The sequence below is a fragment of the Mesoplodon mirus genome (assembly GCF_964341445.2).
Source record: "Mesoplodon mirus genome assembly, chromosome: 2".
Lineage (NCBI taxonomy): Eukaryota > Metazoa > Chordata > Mammalia > Artiodactyla > Ziphiidae > Mesoplodon > Mesoplodon mirus.
In genome coordinates this window covers 127465609-127487980 of record NC_138977.1, presented here as the reverse complement: position 1 = coordinate 127487980, position 22372 = coordinate 127465609, and the positions used below count along the sequence as shown (strand labels likewise).

The window sequence follows — 22372 nt, the reverse complement described above, 5'->3', positions numbered from 1 at the left end:
CTGCCCTGTGGTCTCCGTCCTCCGCAGGCCGAGGGTGCTTGAGGGTTGACTGCCGGGGGCTCGCTCACTGCTCCACCCACGCCGGGCTCTGGGCTGAGTGCTCCGTGGCTGACCTCATTCCTGTCCACGGCGGCTCTGTCACTGCCCCATTTCTGAGGTGTGGCTCAGAAGTGATCTGCTTGGGCCCCTACAGCCAGTTGGTGGCAAAGCTGGGGTTCAGACTCTGGCCTTGTGGCTCCCTAGCCCTTGCTCAGAAACACCCCTCCCCAGAGAACACGTTGCTCTGGGGCCTTCGGAAGCTTTCCTCTGGGACCTCTGACCCCAGCTCAGAGGAGGTAGAGCCATGCCCGACGGCCGGCCCCGGGGGGAGGACCCCCTTGCAACGCGCGAGCCGTGGGTGGGAGCGGACGTTGGGGACCGTTTTCCCGAGAGAAACTGGGGGGCTGACAGTTCAAAAACCACCTCCTGCAGTGTGCAGCCTGCCGAGAAGGCAGGAGAGGGAACGAGGTGCTACCAGTGGGGTGGGGAGGGGCCGGCCACCCAGTGGGGCCTTGGGGTGAGCTGTTGGTCACCAGGTGGACCAGAGGAAGGGCGCGGCCAGCGGAGGGAACTTAGAGCCAAGGAAGTCCTCAGGTGGGAAGCGGCGGAGGTACGCTCCTGGAGTCCTTTTCACTCATAGCATTTGCGTGCTTCATCACTCTGACTTAAGACTTACCCGAAAGTTTAAAACATAAACAGTACCAAATTGGGGTGCATTAACTCTTTTTATAGACAGGCACCCCTGTTGAGAGGCAAAAATCTAAATTATGGCTGCAGATGAACATGTATTTCCACTTATGTAGTAAAAAATTTCCAATGTGATGTCACCAAAAAATGATTTTCATTTACCAATAAAAAAGTGTTTCTTTTTCAGATGCCTGGAGCTCTACCCAGATAGTGCCTGCTTCACTCCTGCCAACTGCTGCCAAAAACAAAGAAAAAACCCTCTCTAACAGTGGACACATCCAACTCAGACCAATTTTTTAAAAAAGGCTAGTTCACCCTGAATGTTCCTGGCCCAGTAGGCTGCTCTCTGGCATGTCCACATCTACAAGTTGAGTGTAAGTCACTGTGATTCTTGTTCCAAAGTTTGTTTTTGCCAATGGTAGTAGTTACTGTATTTACATAATTTAATGTTATGTGAACCGATGGTGCAAAAAGAAATTGTTGTTTCTAAGAACACTAAAAGCTTTGAAAAGTCTCAATAAAGGCAAATCTCTTTAAAATGCTATTGAATTGGGTGTGGGTGAGACAACTGGAAAATAGTTAACATCTGTTGGGTGTTCACTGTGTGTCAGTCGCTATGTTAAGCCTTTATATAAAATATCTGTTTGGCCCTCACAGTAACCCTGAAATGGGTGCTGAGAGAACCAAGGCACAGAGAGGCTGAGCAACTTGCCTGATTTAGGAAGTGGTGTGGCCAGGATTTTGAAAGAAAATAATAATGGAGTCTGTGCTGAGATTATTTTACAAGAAACTTAAGTTTCTGAAATCCATAGACAATTCAAAATGGGTGCAGTCATTCGAGAATCAAAGAATCTACCCTTAAGGGAAGGCCTTGGCTGTCTACCTGAAGGTAAGAAGTGGTTGTGCATTTGTATTTCGAAATTAGAATAAAGTGTTGAAAACAAGAAAAACCCAGAAGGCTAGTTTCATGTAACACCTCATTCAAATTTTCTCGTGGCTGCATTTTTCAGGCCCTGTACTTTTTTTTTTTTGGCTGCGTTGGCTCTTCATTGCTGTGCGTGTGGGCTTTCTCTAGTTGCGGACAGCGGGGGCTACTCTTCGTTGAGGTTCACGCGGGCTTCAGTAGATGTGCTCACGGGCTCTAGAGCGCAGGCGCAGGGGCTTAGTTGCTCTGCGGCATGTGGGATCTTACTGGACCAGGGCTCGAACCCATGTCCCCTGCATTGGCAGGCGGATTCTTAACCACTGCGCCACCAGGGAAGTCCCAGGCCCTGTACTTTTTGACAAAGAGATGAAAAAAAACTCTTTAGCCTTTTAGTGTTCATAAAAATAATCTTAGTTTTCGGGGTTTCTAGTCCAAACTCAGTCACTACTCTTTAACTTTCCCCTCATGGAAGGCAGGGTCTCTGCTGGAATGGACAACTCTGTGTATGTCCTTCTTCTGTGGCTGCAAGCCTGCTCCCCTGTCATTTTCTTCAGTTCTTCTACTTCGTGAGAAATCCTCTTTTCTACTTGTAATTGTTTCTGAATCTGACATAGAACTTGGTGCCTGACATATAATAGGCATTCAAGTAACCCTTATTTTCAGAAAATGAGACTGACATTATGCATTAGCCCAACAAATTTATTCAACATTGATTGTGTGCTTGGCACTGTGCTTGGCCACTAAGGAGGATGGTAAGCCAACAGTCCTTGTCTTCTGGGGCCTTTGTCTCGGGGGCACAGAGGACAAAGCAGTCACAAAGCGGTGGGTCAAAGGCTGGCATGGGGCTAAACGCAGGCTGCTGTGGGGTGCAGAGGGCTGTCAGTAAGACGAGGGAGAGGATGCTTTAGGGTCCTGGCATTCTTCCTCGGACAGCAATCTATCGAAAACAGTTTATGAATGTGTTGCTGTTTCATGATCAAGCGTTCTCCTATAATCTAATTAGAAAGGACTTCGTTATGAAATAATCAACAGAAGATTATTTATCTTCTAGTCAATTGGAACATCTCCAGCACAGGTCATGTAATTTGAGAGACCATCGGCAGCTTTGCTGCTTAAAGCAAGGCCAGCCTCATCAGTCTATTTTGTATCTTTGTGTTTTCAGAGACCTGCTAGTCACTGGGTTGAAGGCTTATGAGGAAAGGTTTGGATCCACCTGGGTAACTGCCAGTGGTTCAGAGTCAGCTGAAAATGCCTATTCTCTCTAGTGAACCAAGGGGCTGGACACTCTGATAATGAAAGCTGCTCGCTTGGTGAAGGCACCGAGCCTGTTGCCAGTTTGACTTTCAAGCCTCCTCAGCCACAACAGAACCTAGTGCACCTGTGTCGCTTTCAGTTTGAGGCACCGGGAAAACCAAGTTCTATTTGTCAGTGATTCACTACTTCACTTTGGTCTTGATGAATAGGGTGGAGAGAAGACAGAAATTATAGAGGATGAGGAGAAGGGAAGCAGGAAGGCAAAGCTTTTTACTCCCCTCCTTGTTACGTTGTGTGCTCTGATAAGTACAATGTTATAAAAAAGCGTATAAGTGTGCTCAAGAAAAGGAATTTTAATCAACCTTTATTGCCTTTAAAGGGAACACACTTTAGAAAACAAAATCATGTCATCAAAAGATGAAAGTTATTTTGATTTTCTCACGACCAGCTGAGTCATCTGCCTAGAGAAGGGTTTCTAAAGGTGTTTAGCACCAAAAAAGAGATCACCCTTCTTATGATCTTTCTTATTCTTAAGTTTAGGGATGGGAGAATACTGTTAATCCCAAATCTGCACATCTCAAAATTCAAGCTAAGAAGATTAAGAAGAAATAAAACCAAGCCCCTAGCTCCCCAAAGCATCAAAGAAACCGGAAAATATTCATCACTGATTCCAGGTCAAGGAGATAGATCTATCAGTGTTTCTTACATGAACTCAAGGAATGAGAGACATTTTAATATTTGATACAGAGTAAAATCATGTGCACAGTGAGGGTCCAAGATCCGAAAATATCTCGCTGAAAACAAAAGGCTTATGGACAGTCAGCAGTCACCAGTCCATATATTTTGCACCTGGCAAAATACACAATACAGTCACCATTCTGTCTTCACTGGAAAACAAAATTTCATTTTTTGGTACAGATCAATGCATTTCTTTCGTGGATCCAAGAAAACGTTTCATTAGAATTGAAGACTCGTTGAGCCAGAAACAAACATTCACAGTTAAGCAGACAGACAGAGCCTGCTTTCATTGGAAAAGGAGAGACGAAGGAACGTCAGCTCCTTTCCCTGGTTCTCATTCCTCCTGTTCCTGAGTATTTTTTTATTACCCCAGAAGCTAGTGCTACTTACATGCAAAACAATTTTAGAGTAAGGGAATCAGTGAGGTTCGAACTGAGCCGGCGACTCAGGACCGCACAGTTCAATGCGTCCAAAGGGGATTTCACACTGAGCTTCATGCACAGGAACGTTGTTGCCACCCTGCCCATTTGTGGAACCCTCTCACACATGGAGGAAGAACAGTTCTTCTCAGTGTCAGGACACTGAAATTATGGAATTGCTCAGATATAAAAGGGCTTTTGACAGCTTTTTATGGAGTAAGTCATCCCTGTTTGTTCCTCTGTACCTATTTTACTTAACCCTGTATGAACTGAGCGCTAATTCAGTTTTGTGCGCAGCACTAATTGGGAAGCTGAAAAATTAAGAATACAAAACACAATTCCATCCCAAACATCACAGGCCTTTTTAAGAATGGCGAGAAATGGAGAATAAGAGTTAACGAAGGATTAAGTTTGCTGAGATTGAAGACGCTCTGCTGACTCTTCCTGTCAAGAAGGCAGAAAGGCTTTGGCCGCCCTGATCTTCTGCTTCACGCCTCTGCAGGACAGGATAAGCCCAGCGTGATGGTGCTTCAGGGCTTCCAAGCGCTGGCTGAGTTCTTCAGTCCTGTCCACCTTCTCTTCCATGTCCCGAAGGAGTGCTTCCTTGCCCAGAAGCCCGCACTTCTGATTCAGCTTGATGTTGTCAATCCGCAGGCTGTCCCGGACTTGCTTGGTCTTGGTCAAGATGTCCCTCTTTAGGGCCACCTGAGCCTCAATCTTCATAAGCTCTGACTTTTTACACGCATTTTCTGTGTCCACAAAGTATAACTTCTCCTTCACATGGGTTATGATTTGCACGTTGTTGGTCACCTTGCTGCGCAGTTTCAAAAGCTCCTCATTTCGCTCCTTGACTTTCTCATGGAAGGTCTGGTTCTCAGTCTTAAGCTGTTCAAAATCTATCAGGAGCAGGCCCTCTGTTGGGTCCTCCTGGGCCCTCATCCTGTTTTCAAAGTGCACCAAACTCTGCTTCAGCTGCACGTTCTCTAGCCTCACAGCGCGTATCGCCTTCTCCTTCTTATCCTCCAACGCCTGGATCTGCTCCACCTCTCGCAGGGCGGCCTGGCGACCACCCCTCATCCGGCAGCTGCCCATGGCCTGCATCACCACCTGCTTCTTGAGTGCCTGCAAGCGTCGCCATTCCTCCTCCACCCGGGAGAGCTTCTCTTCGCACTGCCGCCTCAGCTGGTCCAGCTCGCGGTGGTACCAGCGCAGGTCGTCTGACCGCTGCTTCCTCAGTTCCTCCAGCAGGGCCAGATGGCGTAGGTACGCTTGCTCTTTCTCGGGGGCCTCAGGCTCCGCGCCCTTCTCGGGCACCTCGGCTGCATCCAGGCCCTTCTTCTTGCGCAGCTCCTCGGAGATCCTGTACTGCAGGTAGACGCTATAGCGCTGGTAGCGCTCCCGCTCCGCCGTCAGGGAGCGGAACTGTTCCAGGAGCTCGGCGCGCGGCTGCTTGTCCTGCTGCTTCTGCACCTCCTCAGTCCAGTCGCAGCTCTCAAGCTCGAGTCCCTCGTCCAAATCCCCCAGCTCGCCCTCGGTTTTCCCCAGGCCTCCTTGCACAAGCTTCTTCTCGCTCTCCTCGCTCTCTTCTCCTTCTTCCGCCAGCTGTCCTTCCCGCTCAGCCTCTCGGTCTGGCGCAGCCTCTTCCTTGGCGGCCGTGGCCTGCTGCAGAGAGACCTGCGACGGGATTTCCTTCCTCCTCGGCTCCGGCGCCACCTCCGCCTCCTCCTCGTCCTCGTCCTCCTCCTTCCACTCCTCCTCTGGTTTCTCGGGGCCGCCTTCGGGCTCCGGCTTGGCTGGCTCCTCAGGCCCGGTCTCCGCCAGGTCCCCTGGCTCGGCCTCGGCCGTCCACTCCGGCTCTCCGGGCCCCTTCTCGCCAGCAACCTCGGTGGCCGCCGGCCGTTCCTGGGACTCGGCCGGATCGGCGCCTCCCTCTGAAGCCTCTACGGTCTCCGGCTCCGGCTCCGCGGGTTCGGCCGGGGACTGGAGGCCAGAGCTGGTTTTGATCCCAGACAGCCGTGAGGCCAGGCTCTCCACATCTCCAGCTTCCTTCTCGGGGTCCCCAGTGTGGTCGGAGCGGTCGTCCATGTCCCTCCCGCCGGGCCGGCGCTGCGGACCCTGGCTGCAGGCTAAGTTTCCAGGGGCAACCAGGGGCGCGCGCGGTGGGCCCGGCGATTGGCTGGACGGCCGCCTGACGCCCTGCCCCTTTCCCCCGCCTCCTGGCAAGAGCAGGCCAATGGGAGGTCGCGAGCGGACGACGGGTAGCGTTGATTGGGGGAGGGCGTAGGCTCGCTCCACGAGGGGCGTGGCGCGTCCGTCGCGCTTCCTTTCCGCCCTTTTCCCCGCGCCCGGCCTGGGGCGGGGCGTCGGGGAGACTCTGGGAGCGGCGGGCGGCCGGCGCTAGGGACGCGCAGGCGCAGAGCCGCGGGCCGGGCCCCCGCGCGGTGGCGCGCGCGGGGCGCCTGCGCGGTGCAGCGGGGCGACGGCGGCGGCGGCGGCGGCCGGGCCGGCCGGAGGGCGCCTGCGTGTTGAGGCGGGACGCGGCCCGGCAGGCCGGCTCCGGCGGCGCCTGGGCGGGGCGGCGCGGTGGCGGCGGCCGCGGCGGCGGGCGACGGTTGCTGGAGCGCGGCGGCGGGCCCGGGCGGCGGCGCGCTGACGGCGGGCGCGGCGGCGGCGGGCGCGGGCGGCGGGCGGGGGAAGATGGCGGAGCTCGGTAAGAAGTACTGCGTGTACTGCCTGGCCGAGGTGAGCCCGCTGCGCTTCCGCTGCACCGAGTGCCAGGACATCGAGCTGTGCCCCGAGTGCTTCTCGGCCGGCGCCGAGATCGGCCACCACCGCCGCTACCACGGCTACCAGCTGGTGGACGGCGGGCGCTTCACGCTGTGGGGGCCCGAGGCCGAGGGCGGATGGACCAGCCGCGAGGAGCAGCTTTTGCTGGATGCCATCGAGCAGTTCGGCTTCGGAAACTGGGTGAGCAGTGGGCCGGGTGGCCAGCGCACCTGCGGGTTCGGCGCGGCCGCGGAGGGCCGGGGGGACAGGGCCAGTTCACACCCCATACCCGGCGCAGAGAGGTTAAGCCACCCGCCCAAGGTCACACAGCAGGAAGTAGCGGAGCGGGGATTCGGACCGTGGCTGTCTGACACCAGAGCCGTTTTCCCCGCCTTTGGGATTCCTTCCGTAGGTGTCTGCCGAGTGCACCCCTTGGGCGAGACACCGGACGGAGTGGGAGTCGGGGGACACAGGCAGGTCCGCAGACTTTTGACAGCAGTAGGCTCCCGAGGAAGGAGTTGGTTTTGCCTGGAGGACAGTGGCGGTGAAGGCCAGACGAGCTCCACACGGACCCGCGGCCTCTCCCACCGCCTCGCAGGAGCTCACCTTGCCTTCATGGCCCCGCTCGCTTTGTGGCCTGTGTCCACTGCCAGGCACTTGTTCATCCTGGCGTCCCTCTGACACCAGGACCTCGTGTGAGGAGGACTCAGTGGGTTCCGCCACAGGAACGTCCCGTCCTGGGTTTTGGTCTCTTCCTCTGTCAGGAGGTTTCTATGGGGACACTTATCTGAGAGGAAAAGGCGAGAGCTGGACTGCATTCGTTTACATCGGGCTCCTTGAGAGAGAGAGACGTGGCGGCGCTTCTCTAGGTGGTCCCTGAGGAACGCTCTTTTCGTTCTGCAAGAGGAAGCTCTCATCCCTATTAGAAGGGGAAAGCCTGGCTGTACTCTGGGCCGCAACCGCCAAGGATGTGCGGCCACCTCCAGGCATTGTGAGAAGTAGGGAGGAGAGACCTGACCCCAGCTCCCCATCTTTCCAGACCCTTGCACTTGATGGTCCCCTGGCTTCCCCGAACCAGTATTTCATCTTGCTGCCACTTCTCCAGCAGTACAGCCGGCCCTCAGTATCCATGAGGGATGCGTTTCAGAGCCCTCCCAGGCCACCAAAGTCCTCCAGTACTCAGTCCCTTGTATAAAATGGCGAAGCGGGGTTGAACCCACGGATACCAAGAGCCGACCGTACGCCCCTCGTCCTGGGCTTACTGGAAGACATTCCACACTTTTCTCCACATTCCCAAACACACCCTGCCTTTATTTGTCTGCTTTTCTTTCTATAAAGTGAGCCAGTCTTCAGGGACCAGTACCCGTTCCACAGCCCTGGAATCTTTACTCTTCTCCCCAACTCCTTAGAGACACTGCTGTACAAATTCTCACCTAGGCAGCAGCATCATGATTGCCACCCGCCAAAACCTTCCTTCTCACTTTGTCCTGAAATGCTGTTTATTGATGTGTATTGAGCATCTGCTCTGTGCATGTCACAGAAGGGCTTCACCCAGGTCTTCAGGGGCTTACAGTGTTGTGAGCAGTTGCTCCCGAGCCTGGAGTTCTGCCCTGAGCTCCAGCCTTCAATCGCGAACCCATCCCTGACATCCTCGTGCTTGTCTCCCGGACATCTCGACGTTCCCTGACCCAGATCTCACACCTCGAGCAGTTGTTCGGGCTGCACATGAAGAACCATCCTCAGGGCCTTCTGGGTCCAGTTCAGTAGCAGCCCTGTCTTCAGAATATTTCCAGAATCTAACCACTTGTCACAGCCTCAGTCCAGGCTGATGTTTATCTCTCGCCCGAGCACTTCGGGAGCCTCCTTACTGGCCTCTCTGCTTCATGCTTGTGCCCTGCAGCCCATTCCAGGCAACAGGATCAGAGTGATCTTTGAGGACATGTCACGTCACATCAGCTTTCAGTGGCTTCCAGTTCTCTGGAGATGAAACTTCAGGGCCTGCAGGCCTTATATTACCTACCTACTCCTGGGATCCCAGCTGCTATCCTCCTTGATCATTTTTTAGTTCTTCTGCTTAGAGAGTTCTTCCCCCAGATCATGGCTCGTGACTGGTCTTTCTTCTTATATATCAGTGCCTTAGAGAGCCTTCCCTTCCCCACTTCATTCTTGCAGCTCTTATCTCTACAGTAGCGGCTCAAAATAGCTAGCGTGGACTGAGAGCCTTGCTGGGTGCCGGGCACCGTGCTGAGCTCTCCTGAGTTTCTTGTGAGATCTTCCCAGCAGCCCAGAGCAGCAGGTTTTAAACTGAATAGTTTGACTTCAGAGTCAGTGCACCTAGCTGCACTGTCTACACTGCCTGCCCTGCAGCACTGTGGAAAATACTCGAAAAACAAGCCGGGGACTAAAACATTTGTAGTGTATTGGAGGAAGCTGGGAGGGCGTTCTGGAAAGCAGTACTTTTCAAACTTTAACTTGCACATGAATCACCTGGGGAGCTTGTTAAAAATGCGATTCCGACTCCCGGCCGGCAGCAGGCTCGGCTGTTACGAGAGACAGAGAGAGCCGGGTGCTTCTCCCTGCCGGTGGGTTTCTGGGGGAGGCTAGCCAGGCCTGGAGGCCCACAGGCCACGCCGAGGTGCCAGCTCTAGTGTCTGTAGCTGTGCTCTTTGGGGCTGCTTTACCCTGAGCTTCATTGTGCGTCATCAGAAGCTCCCCTGAGATGTGTGTCGTTTCCAGGTGTGCGCTCGGTGTGTGCTCGTAAGCGGCGTGTCCCACGTTTGCCGTCGTTGGCAAGCACCGGTTCTGGGTGACGCTCCTCCCAGCGGCCCTGTGGGGTGGCTCTTAGTTTACAGCTGAACAACAGCGACTCCGAGAACTTAAAGTGCTCGTGCAGGATGCCCCAGCCTTCCACGCGGTGGAGCCAGGGTTTAGACACAGGCCTGACCCCGGGCCCCGGAGCCTGGGCCTTAACCTCCCGGGGTAAAGAGCGAGGCGCGAGGGGCGGGAGGTGAGTGGGTGGGACGGGGCGGGGCGACGGTGACCGGCGGGCGCAGGAACCGGCTTTCACGGGCTGAGTGTGGAGTGTGGAGAAAGGCAGTGGGGACGGTGGCTTGGAGGAAGGTGACAGCCTTCATTCCTATTTCTCCGATGGTTCGTGTGAGCTCGGGGTCGTGGGGACTTCGTGGGGACAGGCTGCCGTGAAGCCCGGGCCATCTGCTCACGCCGTGTCCCGGGGCTGCGGGCCCGGCCGAGGGGTGCCGGCAGGAAGGCCGGGAGGGTTTGGGGACGAGCCGAGGGGGCCGGGGGGGACACACAGCTGTGACGGCGAGACCGGGGAAGGACTAGCGGGTGGGCCCACAGGGTCTCATCACCGTGGGTATTGAGACCTCCTCCCCCAAGGGCAGCCGGTCGTGTGGTGGATGCTGTGCAGATTCAGAATGAGACACGGATCCTGCAGGAACGCAGACACAGATGTAAACACAAGGGTGAAATAGTCTCCGTTTGTTGATTGGTTGCTGGAGCATCGAACAGTTTGAGGGAGGCCCGGGCTCCGGCAGACGGTGGTCAGGAGGACTCCAGGAGGAGGTGGGGTTCAAGCTGGCCTTGAAGCTAGATTTCAAATTGGAAAAGGATGCGAAGTTCTCTGTGGACTCTGCGGGGGCTTGTGCTTGTGCACATACATTCGGCCTGATTATCGGAGGCAGGTGGAATGTCCTGAGCAAGGAGTTTCACTCTTGTAGATGACAGTGGGCATCCGGCAGCCTGGGTGATGCCGGATATGTAGGTGGTCGCTGCGCTGTGCAATCGTTGGTTCATTTGTTCATCCGGCACTTACTGGGGGCCCATTTTATGTCAGCCCCTCTGCTAGGTGCACAGATTAGCCCCTGGGTGAGGTCTGGAAATAGGTGTTTACAGACGTTCTCCGGGAGTCCTAATGCAGTGGGTCAGCAGAGCCTCGTTTGGGGACCATGAGAACGGTCACCTTCTCAACCAGGCGCAGGTCCCTTCTGTGTGTTGGTGGGAGCGGGTAAGTCCATCCCGTGAGTCTCCCGACGGCGGGGTCCTCAGTCGTCACTGCGGATGGGGAGGAGGCGGCGGGAGGAAGAGCCTGGATGGAGAAACCAGCCAGAATGGGCACGGTTATGCAGAGCAGTGTGACTGAGAGCGCCCTGGTCGGCTTGTTAAACGCGAGTCCTGCCCCCCTCCCGCTCCGGGTTCTGAAGTCACAGGTCTGAGGCTTGGTGTGAGAGTCTGCATTTCTGATCACTTCACCGGTAAAGCTGCTGCTGGCCCAGGGACCCTACTTAAAAACCACTGATGTGGAGTATGGCATGTGACTTTTAAAACTTGTATTATTTTTTTAAAAGTATATATTTTTATTGTGGTGAAACATACATAACGTAAACTTTGCCATTTTAACCATTTGTAAGTGTCCAGTTCGGCAGCATTAGTACATTCACGTTGGGCAGCCATCACCACCATGGTCCCCAGAACATCTTCACAGACAGAAACTCTGTCCCCCGTTTCCACCTCCCCCAGCCCCTCGTAGTTGCTCTTCTACTTTGTGTCCCTGTGGGTTTGCCTGTTCTAGGGACCTCACGTAAGTGGGTTCATGTAATAATGTTTGAGCTTTTGTGACTGGCTTGTTTCACTTAGAATGATGTTCCCCAGGTCCGTCAGGGTTGTAGCAGGTGTCAGGCCTTCCTTCCTCTTTAAGGCTGAATGATACTCCATTGTGTGGATGGACCCCCTTTTGTTCATCCAGTCTTCCATCGATGGGCGCTTGGGTTGCTTCCACTTTCGGCTGTTGGGAATGATGCTGCAGTGAACATAGGTGTGCAAATACCTGTTGGAGTCCTTATTATTTGGGGTAAATGCCAGGAGGTGGAATTGCTGGATCTGTGTAATTTTTTTGAGGACCTGCCATGCTGTTTTTTTGCAGTGGGGCACACAGCTTTTTCAAGCTCTTTCACAGGTAGCCTGATTTGACCTGAGAGGCTTTAGTCCCCTTGAGGGCCAGTCCCCTGTGTGAGCTGGTGAATCCTGAGTGAGTTTAGGGAGGCAGACAGGGAACCTGGAACTGGGGGGAGGCTTACAGAACTTTCCAGCTAAAAAACCTAGCAGACAGGATTGGTGGCCCAGGGAAACAGGGGCCCTGGAGTGGCTGATGACCTGGAAGCACAGACGAGAGACCCGTGTTAGTCACTGACCTCTGCGGTCGGAGGCGGCCCTGACCCGGACAGCGGTGCATCCCAGAGGAGGAGTCGGGCTGGAAGGCAGGGGAAGGTTCTGGGGCCTACGATGCGGGGTGGGCGACCCAGGGCGTCCTCCCAGCCCCCAGAGGCTGGCGGGCTGTTTTCTTCACTGTGAAAGGTGACCGGCCGGGGCTGGAGGAGGCAATGGCCGCATCCGGGGCCCCGTGTGAGCGCGCGGGGCTCCGGCGCAGGGGGCTGGCCCGGCCTGGGGTCCTCGCAGCCGGTCCGGGGAGAAGGGCACATGCGCACACGGGGGCGTGGAGGCCCAGGCGGGGCTGCAGGTCTGGGTCCGAAGCCCAGGTTTAGTCCATGGGGCAGGCGGACGAGTGTAAGGAGTGACTGAGGGAGGCCGGTGCCCGGGCTCCTGCTTGCGTCCCTGTCACAGGCTCCGGCCCTTCGTCCCGGTGGCGGGCGGCCCGGGCGCTCCTCTGGGCGCGAGGAGAGCCGTGGGGGGAGCCGGCTCCGGAGCGGAGCGCCCTCCGGGCTCTGAGTCTGCCCTCCTGGGCCGCCGGCTCTGAGGCTCCCGCCTCGGCCCTGGACCCCGCTCTCTCCCGGCCCCGAAGGCCACTCGCTCTCTGCTGACCCGGGGCCCCTGCAGCGTCCTGGCTGCTCCCGGGGTCTCTGCCCCAGCCCCCGGGGCTGCCCGGTTGCTTCTGTCCCCTTGAGGCTTCTTCCCTTAAAGAGAAAGGAAGCTGGAGCCGTGCCTCTCTGGGGAGATACAGCGCACGCCCGCCCCAGGCCTGGCCCCTGAGCCGCCGGAGCGAAGCCAGCCTCCGGACCTCCGCCTCCCAGGCAGACACTGCTGCCGAGAAAGGATGTGCGCTCTTCAGGATGCTCTAGAGCAGCACCGCCAATCTGCACAGGAAGGATGCTCTGTGACACTAAAGATAGTCGTTCTGTTAAAGGCACTGGTTTGTGCACAACGATTGGACTGAATTCTCTACCCGGGAAGAAGTAGGTCGTGCAGTGCCCTCACACATCCTGGAGGTCAGAGAGGGAGCCATGGCCGCACTTCTGTGACGTGGTCCGACTGGAAAGGAGAGCGGGAGCCCGGCGGCGGGGCCTTGCGCTGCCTTTTGAGCGTCTCAGAAAGCAGTTGACTGCCCGGCCTACTCTTGGTGTGCCCTGCACCACTGGGTGGACGAGTGCTGGCCGGTGCCCGGGGGTAGCTTCACCTGGGGTTATTCTCCCAGTCTGTAAAACGTGGGGAGTGAAAGTCATGGTACCTCGTGGAAACCGCTAGGAGGATGAAATGAGGTGACAGATGTAAAGGCTCGTACACGTTAACTGTTACTATTCATGATGATTTTTGTCTTATCCTGACCAAACCCTTTAAGAGGAGGAATTACAGATCACGAAGCAGAAGTTGAGGGGATAAGGATCCCACGCTAGTAAGTAATAGAGCCGGAATCCAAACCTAGTTCTGGGGATCATCGAAGCCTCCCTGGAGGAGATGATTTGGGTCTTAAGAATAAACACAGGTTGCGGAAGTGACGCTGACAGCTTTGTAGTAGTAACAACAGCCAACATCCATGGGGGCAAACTGTGCCCGGCACTGGGCTAAGCAGTGTGCGTGTATTACCTCGTTAACTCCCCCTTCTGTCCCGTGAAGGAGGTGGTGGCATTACCTCCGTAATTCAGACACGGAGACTGAGGCACAGAGACATGATTCGTCTGAGTTACTGAGCAGTGAAGGGGCGGAGCCAGGAGTGGGTCGCGAAGCCCGGCCCCAGCCTGTGCACGTGGAGAATAGTTGGCATTTGTCTGGAGGAGGTGGGCGCCGCAGCCCGGCGAGCAGACCTTCAGGTCAGGAGGGCCAGAGGCCGCCTCGGGCGAGAGTGGCCAGCACGGAGGGGAGAGACCCCGAGGCAGCCCCGCTGGCCGGAGCAGGCTGGCCCGCAGTGCTGCCGGTTCTCTGGACTGTTCTTTCTTCCTTTCCCTGCTCAGGTGCTGGAGGCTGGCACGAGTGCGCCTGGAAAGGCCGGAGGGCGTGCAGAGCAGCCAGAGAGCCCAGTGGAGCTGTTGCCCACTGGGGCCTCCTTCCTCTCCTGGAGAGGCTGCATCCTGGCCTGGGTCTAGTGACCTTGGAAAGTAGACCTCACGGGCCCAGTCCAGTGTCTGAGAGACACGTATTCCTTTATTTTTCGGAGGACTTAAGGAAGCAGCATACCTAACTCTCCTTACCTTTTTGCAAAGATGGGAGTCTCTTTTTCTAAGCGTTTAGCGTTAGACTTTGGGCTACTCACCGGTGTGTTTCTGCGCGCTGCGGTGGGAGCAGAACCAACCGCAGGGTACGGTTGTGTTCCTTGTTCAGTCCTAGTTGCACTTGAAGTGAACTTTCTCTTCAAATCTCTTCCCCTCAAACTCACTTTTGTTGCTTCTGCCTGCCCAGCCATCAGTCTGTCCATCCATCCTTCTGTTCATCTATCCATCCATCCATCCTCTGTCCATCTATCTATCCATCTGTCTATCCATCCATACGGATTAAGCAACAACTTTGACCTTGAACATGTGAGGGAAAGAACTTCCCTCCCATTCACTCTCCTGCTGTCACATGGGACGCTGTAACTTGGTGATGGGACACTTCTCTCACTTGTGTGGGCTGGTCTTGTGTGACCACTGACACGTGAAGATTGAAGGGTGTGACGAGCAGGGTGCTCGGCCTGTGGTAGGAGTGCTGTTGCTGTTTTTAACCATCATCTTTTAAAATATGTTCGTTACTATGGTTTCGCTTCCCTGAACCTGTCTACCTTCTGTGGACTCCTGTTAGAATCAGAGCTGGGTCATGGCCGTCATTTAGACTGTTCCATTATGACCCTCACCGTTTGAGGGTCCTTGGAAACTAGGATCTTCGTGCTTTCCTGGGCCTTTCTCAATGTTCATGAAGCAATGTGGTGGCCCCTGGGGGGGGCAAGTCTCTTCAGCAGTAGCTGGTGGCCAGTGTCTCTCCTAGCAGTGGGCTGTCTTAGGCAGTGGCTGACATTGCTGATGGGGGCTCCTGGGCTCCTGGTGACAGGGCGCTAGCCCCACTGATCTGTGGCTTCATAAATAACCCATCGCCCGGGTCCATCTGGAGCCAGAGAACCCCTTTGTTACCTGAAGAGGAGCTGGATAACTGAGGTGTCAGTGCAGGGCCCACAGGTGTGTGGCCCTCTTGCCCGGCGAGGCTGGGAACTGCCTGGCCTCCACGCAGCCACAGGAGTGTGGATATTTGCAGAGCAAGGCGTGGAGCCACGGAAGTGTTGGGGTGTCACCCCCTGGAACACAAGAGCCGTGTCTTTTAAGGGCTCTCTCTGTTTTTCCTTTAAACATTTTGGATGAAAATCTTAGACCTGTGTAAACAGAGAATTGAGGCAGAATTTAACTTTACTTAAAAAATACTTGTAGTTTTATTCAAAAGAAGTGAAAAACCAGCACACAGCATCCCTCGCGAAATGTGAGCATGTTGCATCTGCTCAGTGCAGGAAGCCGGCACTGGCCCACAGCCATTAGCTCACGCACAGACCGGCCCGGGGTCCCACCAGCACCTGCGTTGAGGTAGCTGCCACGTCTCATCCGCTCTGGGTCTGCACACTTCTTTCCGAGTCTCTGGGCCCGGGACACCTGTGGGGAGTGCTGGCCCGGTGCTTGTGGGGCGTCTGCAATTCGGGGTTGGCTGCCGGGCCCTGGCCTCACAGTGGTGAACAGAGCCGACCAGGGTCCCCTCTCCTGATGCTTCCCTCTGCTTGGGGCTTTTCCTTAGTTTTACAAATGGGCAGTACATTCATAACGTTGAAAACGCTAAGTCGTAAGAAGGTGTGCAGTGAAGTGGCCCCCTGCCAACCCCACCCGATGCCCTGGGGGACGGGGCTGGAGTCGTGTGTCCTTAGAAGGTGTCTGATGCACCACAGGCGGAGAGCTTTCTGTCTCCCAGCCGTTTTGGCATGAGGGCACGAGGGCAGCAGCGTGAACACACCCTTCTGCTGCGTGCGTTTTCAGCTGCCCCATGTGGGAGCGAACGTGGGTGAGGCCCCGGGAGCCCTCACCGGGAGGACGCACTGTGCATCCCTGGCCTGCGGCCCCCAGGCTTCCTTGCTGCCTCCACAGCCTCTGCTCTCTGTTCCCAGAGTGTTGGGATTGACGGAGAGAACCTCAGGTCAATAAAAATACCTTGGTTTGGTCAGATGCAACTTTACTGCCGAGAACCCTTCTGTTCTTTCAGGGTTTAAATTTTACCCTCAGTGTGGTGCTCTGAGCATCTGATGCTTTCTGGGAGGCAGGTCGCTGGGGTTCAGGGTGGACAGCAGGCTTGCCGGAGGGCAGAGCTCTCACAGCAGGTCTGCACCGGCCCAGGCACGGAGCCCAGATCTGGGGCCCAAGTTCCTACCCACGCAGCCTGGGTGGAAGCTGCGGTGAGGGGGAGAGGCTGAGGGGCACAGCTCCCGGAGCTGGCAGCTCAGACCAGGCGCAGGCGGGCAATCCCGCTCCCCAGACATGCTCACCAGGGTGACATGCTCCCGAAAGGGCGTGGGTCAGGGACAGTGTCTTCCCAGTGTGTCCCAGGGGCTCCTGGGCCCCAAGGTGGGGTGGGGGGAAGACCGTTACCGTCCACGAGAGCCTCACTGGCCGCTGAGGGGGGCCTCCTGCTCCTTTACTGTGGGACTCAAGGCTCCGAGGAGGGCGGGGCCAGCCTGGGTCAGTGACAGTAGCTGTTGGGAATGGTTGTGACTTGTTTTGTTTTTTGGATGAAATGCTTCCTGGGGAAGGATAATGACAGAGTTGATGCTAAGAGTGAGTGATTTTTGTGTGTGTGTGTCCTTTTTTTAATATATAAATTTATTTATTTATTTTTGGCAGTGTTGGGTCTTCATTGCTGTGCACGGGCTTTCTCTGGTTGCAGCGAGCGGGGGCTATTCTTTGTTGCCGTGCGCGGGCTTCTCATTGCTGTGGCTTCTCTTGTTGCGGAGCACGGGCTCTAGAGCGCGGGCTCAGTAGTTGTGGCTCATGGGCTTAGTTGCTCCACGGCATGTGGGATCTTCCTGGACCAGGGCTCGAACCCGTGTCCCCTGCATTGGCATGCAGGGGAAGCCCGCTAAGAGTGATTTTTAAAGAAGAAACCATGTAGTTTCTCCATGAGACAGAGTCTAGCTTTAGCTGTGGTCCTCCCTTTTCCCTGCATGGTGCTCAGAAAGAGGCCTTGCAGTTAGGTCCTGGTCCTGGTCCTTTGTTCCGGTGCCCTTCAGCCCCGCCCTCTGCGCGGCTCCTCCGGGAGGGTCGCCATGTCTGGTCACTGTGCCAGGGATCCTTCCTAATGCTCCCCTCCCCTCCCCTCCCCGCCCAGTTTGTCAGCAGCGTCAGCCCGAGGGGACCGGCTGTTTTTTGGGTTCCAGTTTGGCCTTTGGGGGTGCAGGGAGCATCCCGATCTCGGGGGGGCGGGGGGGGCGCGTGTTTCTGGGGCGGAAGGCAGCCTGTGCGGCGCCCCCGGCGGCTGCCAGAGCTGGGAGGGCAGCGCGCGGGGTGAGCGAGGCCGGCGGGGTGCTGAGTGGCTGCCGGTGAATGAGTGCGCATTCTGGGCAGTTACTTTCTGAAGTGGCTTTAGCGGTTGACTTTGAGGAAGAGGCCTCTTGGCAGAAGGAAAAGATTGAGGGAGTTGTACGTTTCCTCCCATTAATAATCCTGTGTTCGCGGGCAGTTACCTTCTGTAGGAATGAACGCCTGCTTGCAGCCCGGGCGTTTCCAGCCGCCAGACCACGGGGGCTGTCAGAAGTGATGGCCCGCCTTCCCCTTTGAAAGGCTCTTTCCCACTCAACCCGACCGCCCCCTAGGAAAGGGACAGGCGGACCCTCGGGGCCGGGGTGTCAAAGACCGGGCCTCGGCCCTTTCTGTTGGGCGGCGGGCAGCACGCTGGAGACCCGGGCGCGTCTGTTGTCTGGTCTGGGAATGGAGAGGTGGGCTGGGATGAGGCGGGCGCCCCAGGGCTCTGGCTGTGTGCCCGCGTCCCGTGAGCCCCTCAGCCAGACAGCCGCCCCAAGCGCGGGGCGCGCGGCGGGCAGATCGGCCCGTGCCGGGGGCCTCTGCTAGCCCTTGGGGAGCCCGGAGGAGAGTCGGGGTCTCAGACGTGGGTTCCAGCCCCACTCAGCCGCCAGCTCGCACCGTGACCCTGCGCACGTTACCGTGACCCCGCGCACGTTGGCGCCTCTCTGGGTCCTTTCTCACGGGCGGAATCCTCGAAGGTTCCCTCTAGCGCTGACTTCCACGTGATCAGCCCAGCCCAAGAGAACGTGCAGGAGGAGTGTCTCTGGGGAGGGGACCATAATGATGCCATAATAAGTAGTTCAGGTGAACCTTTGTGAAAGCGGTAAGGGAATCATGCGAACCCTGAGTCTGAAACTCTGACTTTGGAAATGACCTCTGACCTTTGCCGTTGCAGGAGGATATGGCTGCTCACGTTGGCGCTTCCCGGACTCCCCAGGAAGTGATGGAGCATTATGTAAGCATGTACATCCACGGAAACCTGGGGAAAGCCTGCATCCCCGACACCATCCCCAATCGGGTGACAGACCACACCTGCCCCAGTGGAGGCCCCCTGTCTCCCAGCCTCACCACCCCCTTACCTCCCCTAGACATCTCGGTGGCCGAGCAGCAGCAGCTGGGCTACATGCCGCTGCGGGACGACTACGAGATCGAGTACGACCAGGACGCCGAGACGCTCATCAGCGGGCTCTCGGTCAACTACGACGACGACGACGTGGAGATCGAGCTGAAACGCGCGCACGTGGACATGTATGTGCGGAAGCTCAAGGAGCGGCAGCGGCGCAAGAACATCGCGCGCGACTACAACCTGGTGCCCGCCTTCCTGGGCAAGGACAAGAAGGAGAAGGAGAAGACGGCCAGGCGCAAGGTCACCAAGGAGGAGAAGGAGCTGCGGCTGAAGCTGCGGCCGCTCTACCAGTTCATGTCCTGCAAGGAGTTCGACGACCTCTTTGAAAACATGCACAAGGAGAAGATGTTGCGCGCCAAGATCCGGGAGCTGCAGCGGTACCGGCGCAACGGCATCACCAAGATGGAGGAGTCGGCCGAGTACGAGGCGGCCCGGCACAAGCGGGAGAAGCGGAAGGAGAACAAGAACACGGCCGGCTCCAAGCGGGGGAAGGAGGACGGCAAGGACGGCGAGTTCGCCGCCATCGAGAACCTGCCCGGCTTCGAACTGCTGTCGGACCGCGAGAAGGTGCTCTGTAGCTCCGTGAACCTGAGCCCCGCGCGCTACGTGACCGTGAAGACCATCATCATCAAGGACCACCTCCAGAAGCGGCAGGGCATCCCCTCCAAAAGCCGCCTGCCCAGCTACCTGGACAAGGTCCTGAAGAAAAGGATTTTAAACTTCCTCACAGAGAGTGGTTGGATTTCCAGGGATGCTTCCTGAAGGCGAGTCGCTGTGAGACCTGGAATGATGCTAAAGAGCTTGTGAGCCAAAATGACGGGGAGGGGGGGGTAGGGGAGGGGCGAGGAAACGCTTTTTTCCCGTTGCTCTTTTTTAAACAAATTGAGTTCTTTTGGGGATATAAATTCTTTTTATGGTCCTCTTTAGAAGCAATAGTAACACTCAGATCGTGAGGGAGACAAGTATCTATTTTAACTTAGTCCTGAAAGTAATACTTTAAGATGACGATTTGCCTTTAAGTGTTCAGTTTGGAGAATATTACGAGATTGGGTAATTTCCCTTTGTGAGTTTCTTCCCTTTGGTACATGACTGTTGTGCTGTGGGCAGAGGTACGCCTTGCCCTGCCGGGCCGCCAGCTTCGCCCTGTGACCTGACACCCCGGCACAGCCCGGCACGTGGCACTTTAGATGGAGGCCGGGCAGGGCAGGTGGAAGAGAGGCCGGGGAAGGACAGGACAGGGCGTCCGTAGGGACTGGAAAGGAGGAATCTGGTGTGGAACAAGTGGGCCAAATGGAGCGTCCATAGCTCCCGAGTCCGACCGCCCCGGCTTGTTCCCGGGGGGGGTCACCGAGGGAGGAGCAGCGGCCCTTGGCAGGCTTCCTTGGGTCTCAGGGGACACCGGGCCCAGCACGGACTGCCAGAATGCTGGGGCTGCTTTTTGCTGCTCTGAGAACTTGCATGCATTTTACTTGGAAGAACTCGTTTTAGAAGGTTCACGGCTGAGAGTTCTCTGGGTTCTGGCGTTAGCTCCCCCCAGGGTTTTCACCCCAGTTGCAGGTACCTCTTTCGCTGGGACTCTCGCCCTGCATCTTACTTGGGGTGTCGTCAGGCGCTCAGCTTGGCGAGGGCGACGCCTGGGCACTGCTTCTCTGGGTCACCGTCTTGAACCACAGAGGTGGCTTCTGCCCGGCCCTGTTTATAGAGATGCTCCCAGGGGCGCTCTTTTGTGGACCTGGACGGTACCTTCCTTCTGGAACCTGGAGTCCCTCCTCTTCCCGCTGCTCAGGGCTCCTGTGTCCAAGGCCCTGCTTTAGAGTCGGTGGAGTGGCCAGAGCCCAGCGGTCGGTTCCTCCCGGGGCACGTCCTGCCTCTCCTCCATCATAGCTACCAAGACTGTTTACCTCCCAGAGTGTTTGGGCTTGAAGTTACATTAAAGTGAAGTCATTTGAAAGAAAAAGGAAGAAACCTCATCATTTCCAAGAAAGACTTAATTACGGTGCCTTTTCCTTTCTTCTTACGTTCTTCTGTCCTCTAGGGGTAAAATCTTCAGCATTAAATAAGCCCTTCAGATACACTGTATACGGCTTTAGTTGTAAGCTGCAGGGCTCGCTGGCAGAGAAGCGCTCCCTGTGACCTAACGAGGAGTCCAGGGTGTCTCTGTGAGCACGCGGGAGTGGCGGTGCTGTTGCTCCCGGCGCCCCCCAGGATAATGACGGCTGGCAAAGCGGGTCCTGTCTACCGCTGAGCAGAGATGGAGACAGTGCTACGTTCCCACAGGTGTTCCAGTGGTTCTCACCTGGGGTTCCTGGCCTGGCAGCATCAGCATCCCCTGGGAACCTGCTAGAAATTCAGGTACTCAGGCCCTGCCCCAGTCCTCAGAAACTCTAGGGGTGGGGCCCGTGGAGCTGTGTTTTTACTGGCCTTCCAGGTGACCGGGATGCAGGCTGAAGTTGGAGAACTACTGGCTTTAGCTACTCTGATGTCATTAATTTTCTACATCAGATTCCTAGTTTGATGAGGTTTTAACTTTAGTCTTATTTTTATATAAAATGATTGCCAGACTTTCATTAAGCTTGAGAAGCAAAAGCTCCCTGTAAATGTGCGTGGCCCTGGCTGAGAGCTGTCAAATGAAAAACTTTTGTGTTTAAGCAGGTTTTCAGTATGTGTATCTTTTTGATGGTATGAAGAATTTATTTAGGCTTGACTGTTTTTAAACAAACACCATAATGAATGTATAATTTATGTTAGAGTATTAATGCTTCATTACAAGGGAAATGTAATTTTATGATTGATTGCCTCTTATCCCATCAACTCCAGCTATTACTGTCACATTAGTCCTTACCCTGCTGTTAGCTTGGAGCCTTTAAATTTCTATATTTAATTCTCATGATAAATTAGTCACCATAATCCCATGGAGTTAATTAGGTCTTTTCAGAATTTAAACTCTTCTTTGAGTTACAAAAGATAATCAGCTATTCAGAATAATGCTCTGGGTGGCCAACATTCCGAGAATGTATTAAAACTGAAATTCTGCCTACTGTTCTTATTTCCCTTTTACATATTAAACAGGTTGAGAACCAAATAGTGTCACTGCTTGCTTTTAACCGCCTGCCCCTGGAGCCTTAGCTTTTTAGTCTCATAGATGGTATGAGCCAGCCTTCAAAATCAGGATGGGGGACAGCCCGTGACGTCTTAGTGTGGCACTTCCGTGTCACACCAGTTTTTCCTCCAAACTGGGGGGAGTTAAAATAGATTTCAGTTAAGCAGAAACCCCTTCACGCCACTCTCCTTCCCTGAAAGAAGCGGAATAGCTAGAGCTCTCGTGGAGCCAGGCCGGGAGAGCCTATGGTGAGTAGACAGTGCTGCCTCTGTCACCTACACGTGCTAGAATCCAGGCCACGATTACGCAAAACCCAGGAACTCAACGAGAGTGTGGCCCACAGGTCTTTAATTGCCAGTGTCAGTGTGTACAAAATTAAATGTTTTCCCGTTAGCGGTGACTGTGGATGAGTGAAACAGTGAACAAATAGCTGATCACCTTTAAGCGAGACCATCTCTTAGGTTTAGCACCTTTTGCAGGTGCAGCTCTAGGTGAAAAGGAATGGGAGGGCACTGCACTGCACACGTTCCAAGAAATTAGTTTCAAAGT

The 22372-nt window shown here is 55.5% G+C and overlaps 2 protein-coding genes across 2 annotated transcripts; one reads left to right on the top strand and one right to left on the bottom strand.

The window, feature by feature from the left end:
* Positions 1-3283: 3283 nt before the first annotated feature.
* Positions 3284-6194, bottom strand: CFAP184 (cilia and flagella associated protein 184). Its single transcript, XM_082602528.1, has one exon. The coding sequence runs from the start codon at positions 6145-6147 to the stop codon at positions 4510-4512; it is 1638 nt and encodes a 545-aa protein (XP_082458654.1). The 5' UTR covers positions 6148-6194; the 3' UTR covers positions 3284-4509.
* Positions 6195-6718: 524 nt separating this feature from the next.
* On the top strand, positions 6719-21805 carry TADA2B (transcriptional adaptor 2B). Its single transcript, XM_082609834.1, has 2 exons — positions 6719-7029; positions 18493-21805. The coding sequence occupies exons 1-2, from the start codon at positions 6760-6762 to the stop codon at positions 19483-19485; spliced, it is 1263 nt and encodes a 420-aa protein (XP_082465960.1). The 5' UTR covers positions 6719-6759; the 3' UTR covers positions 19486-21805.
* The last annotated feature ends 567 nt before the right edge of the window (positions 21806-22372 follow it).

What these genes read in the sequence shown, in the direction of transcription:
- CFAP184 (XM_082602528.1), bottom strand. Translation starts at nt 6,147, where the DNA reads ATGGACGACCGCTCCGACCACACTGGGGACCCCGAGAAGGAAGCTGGA.
- TADA2B (XM_082609834.1), top strand. Translation starts at nt 6,760, where the DNA reads ATGGCGGAGCTCGGTAAGAAGTACTGCGTGTACTGCCTGGCCGAGGTG. An exon ending in AGTTCGGCTTCGGAAACTGG is followed by an intron (nt 7,030 to 18,492) that starts GTGAGCAGTGGG and finishes TTGCCGTTGCAG; the next exon opens with GAGGATATGGCTGCTCACGT.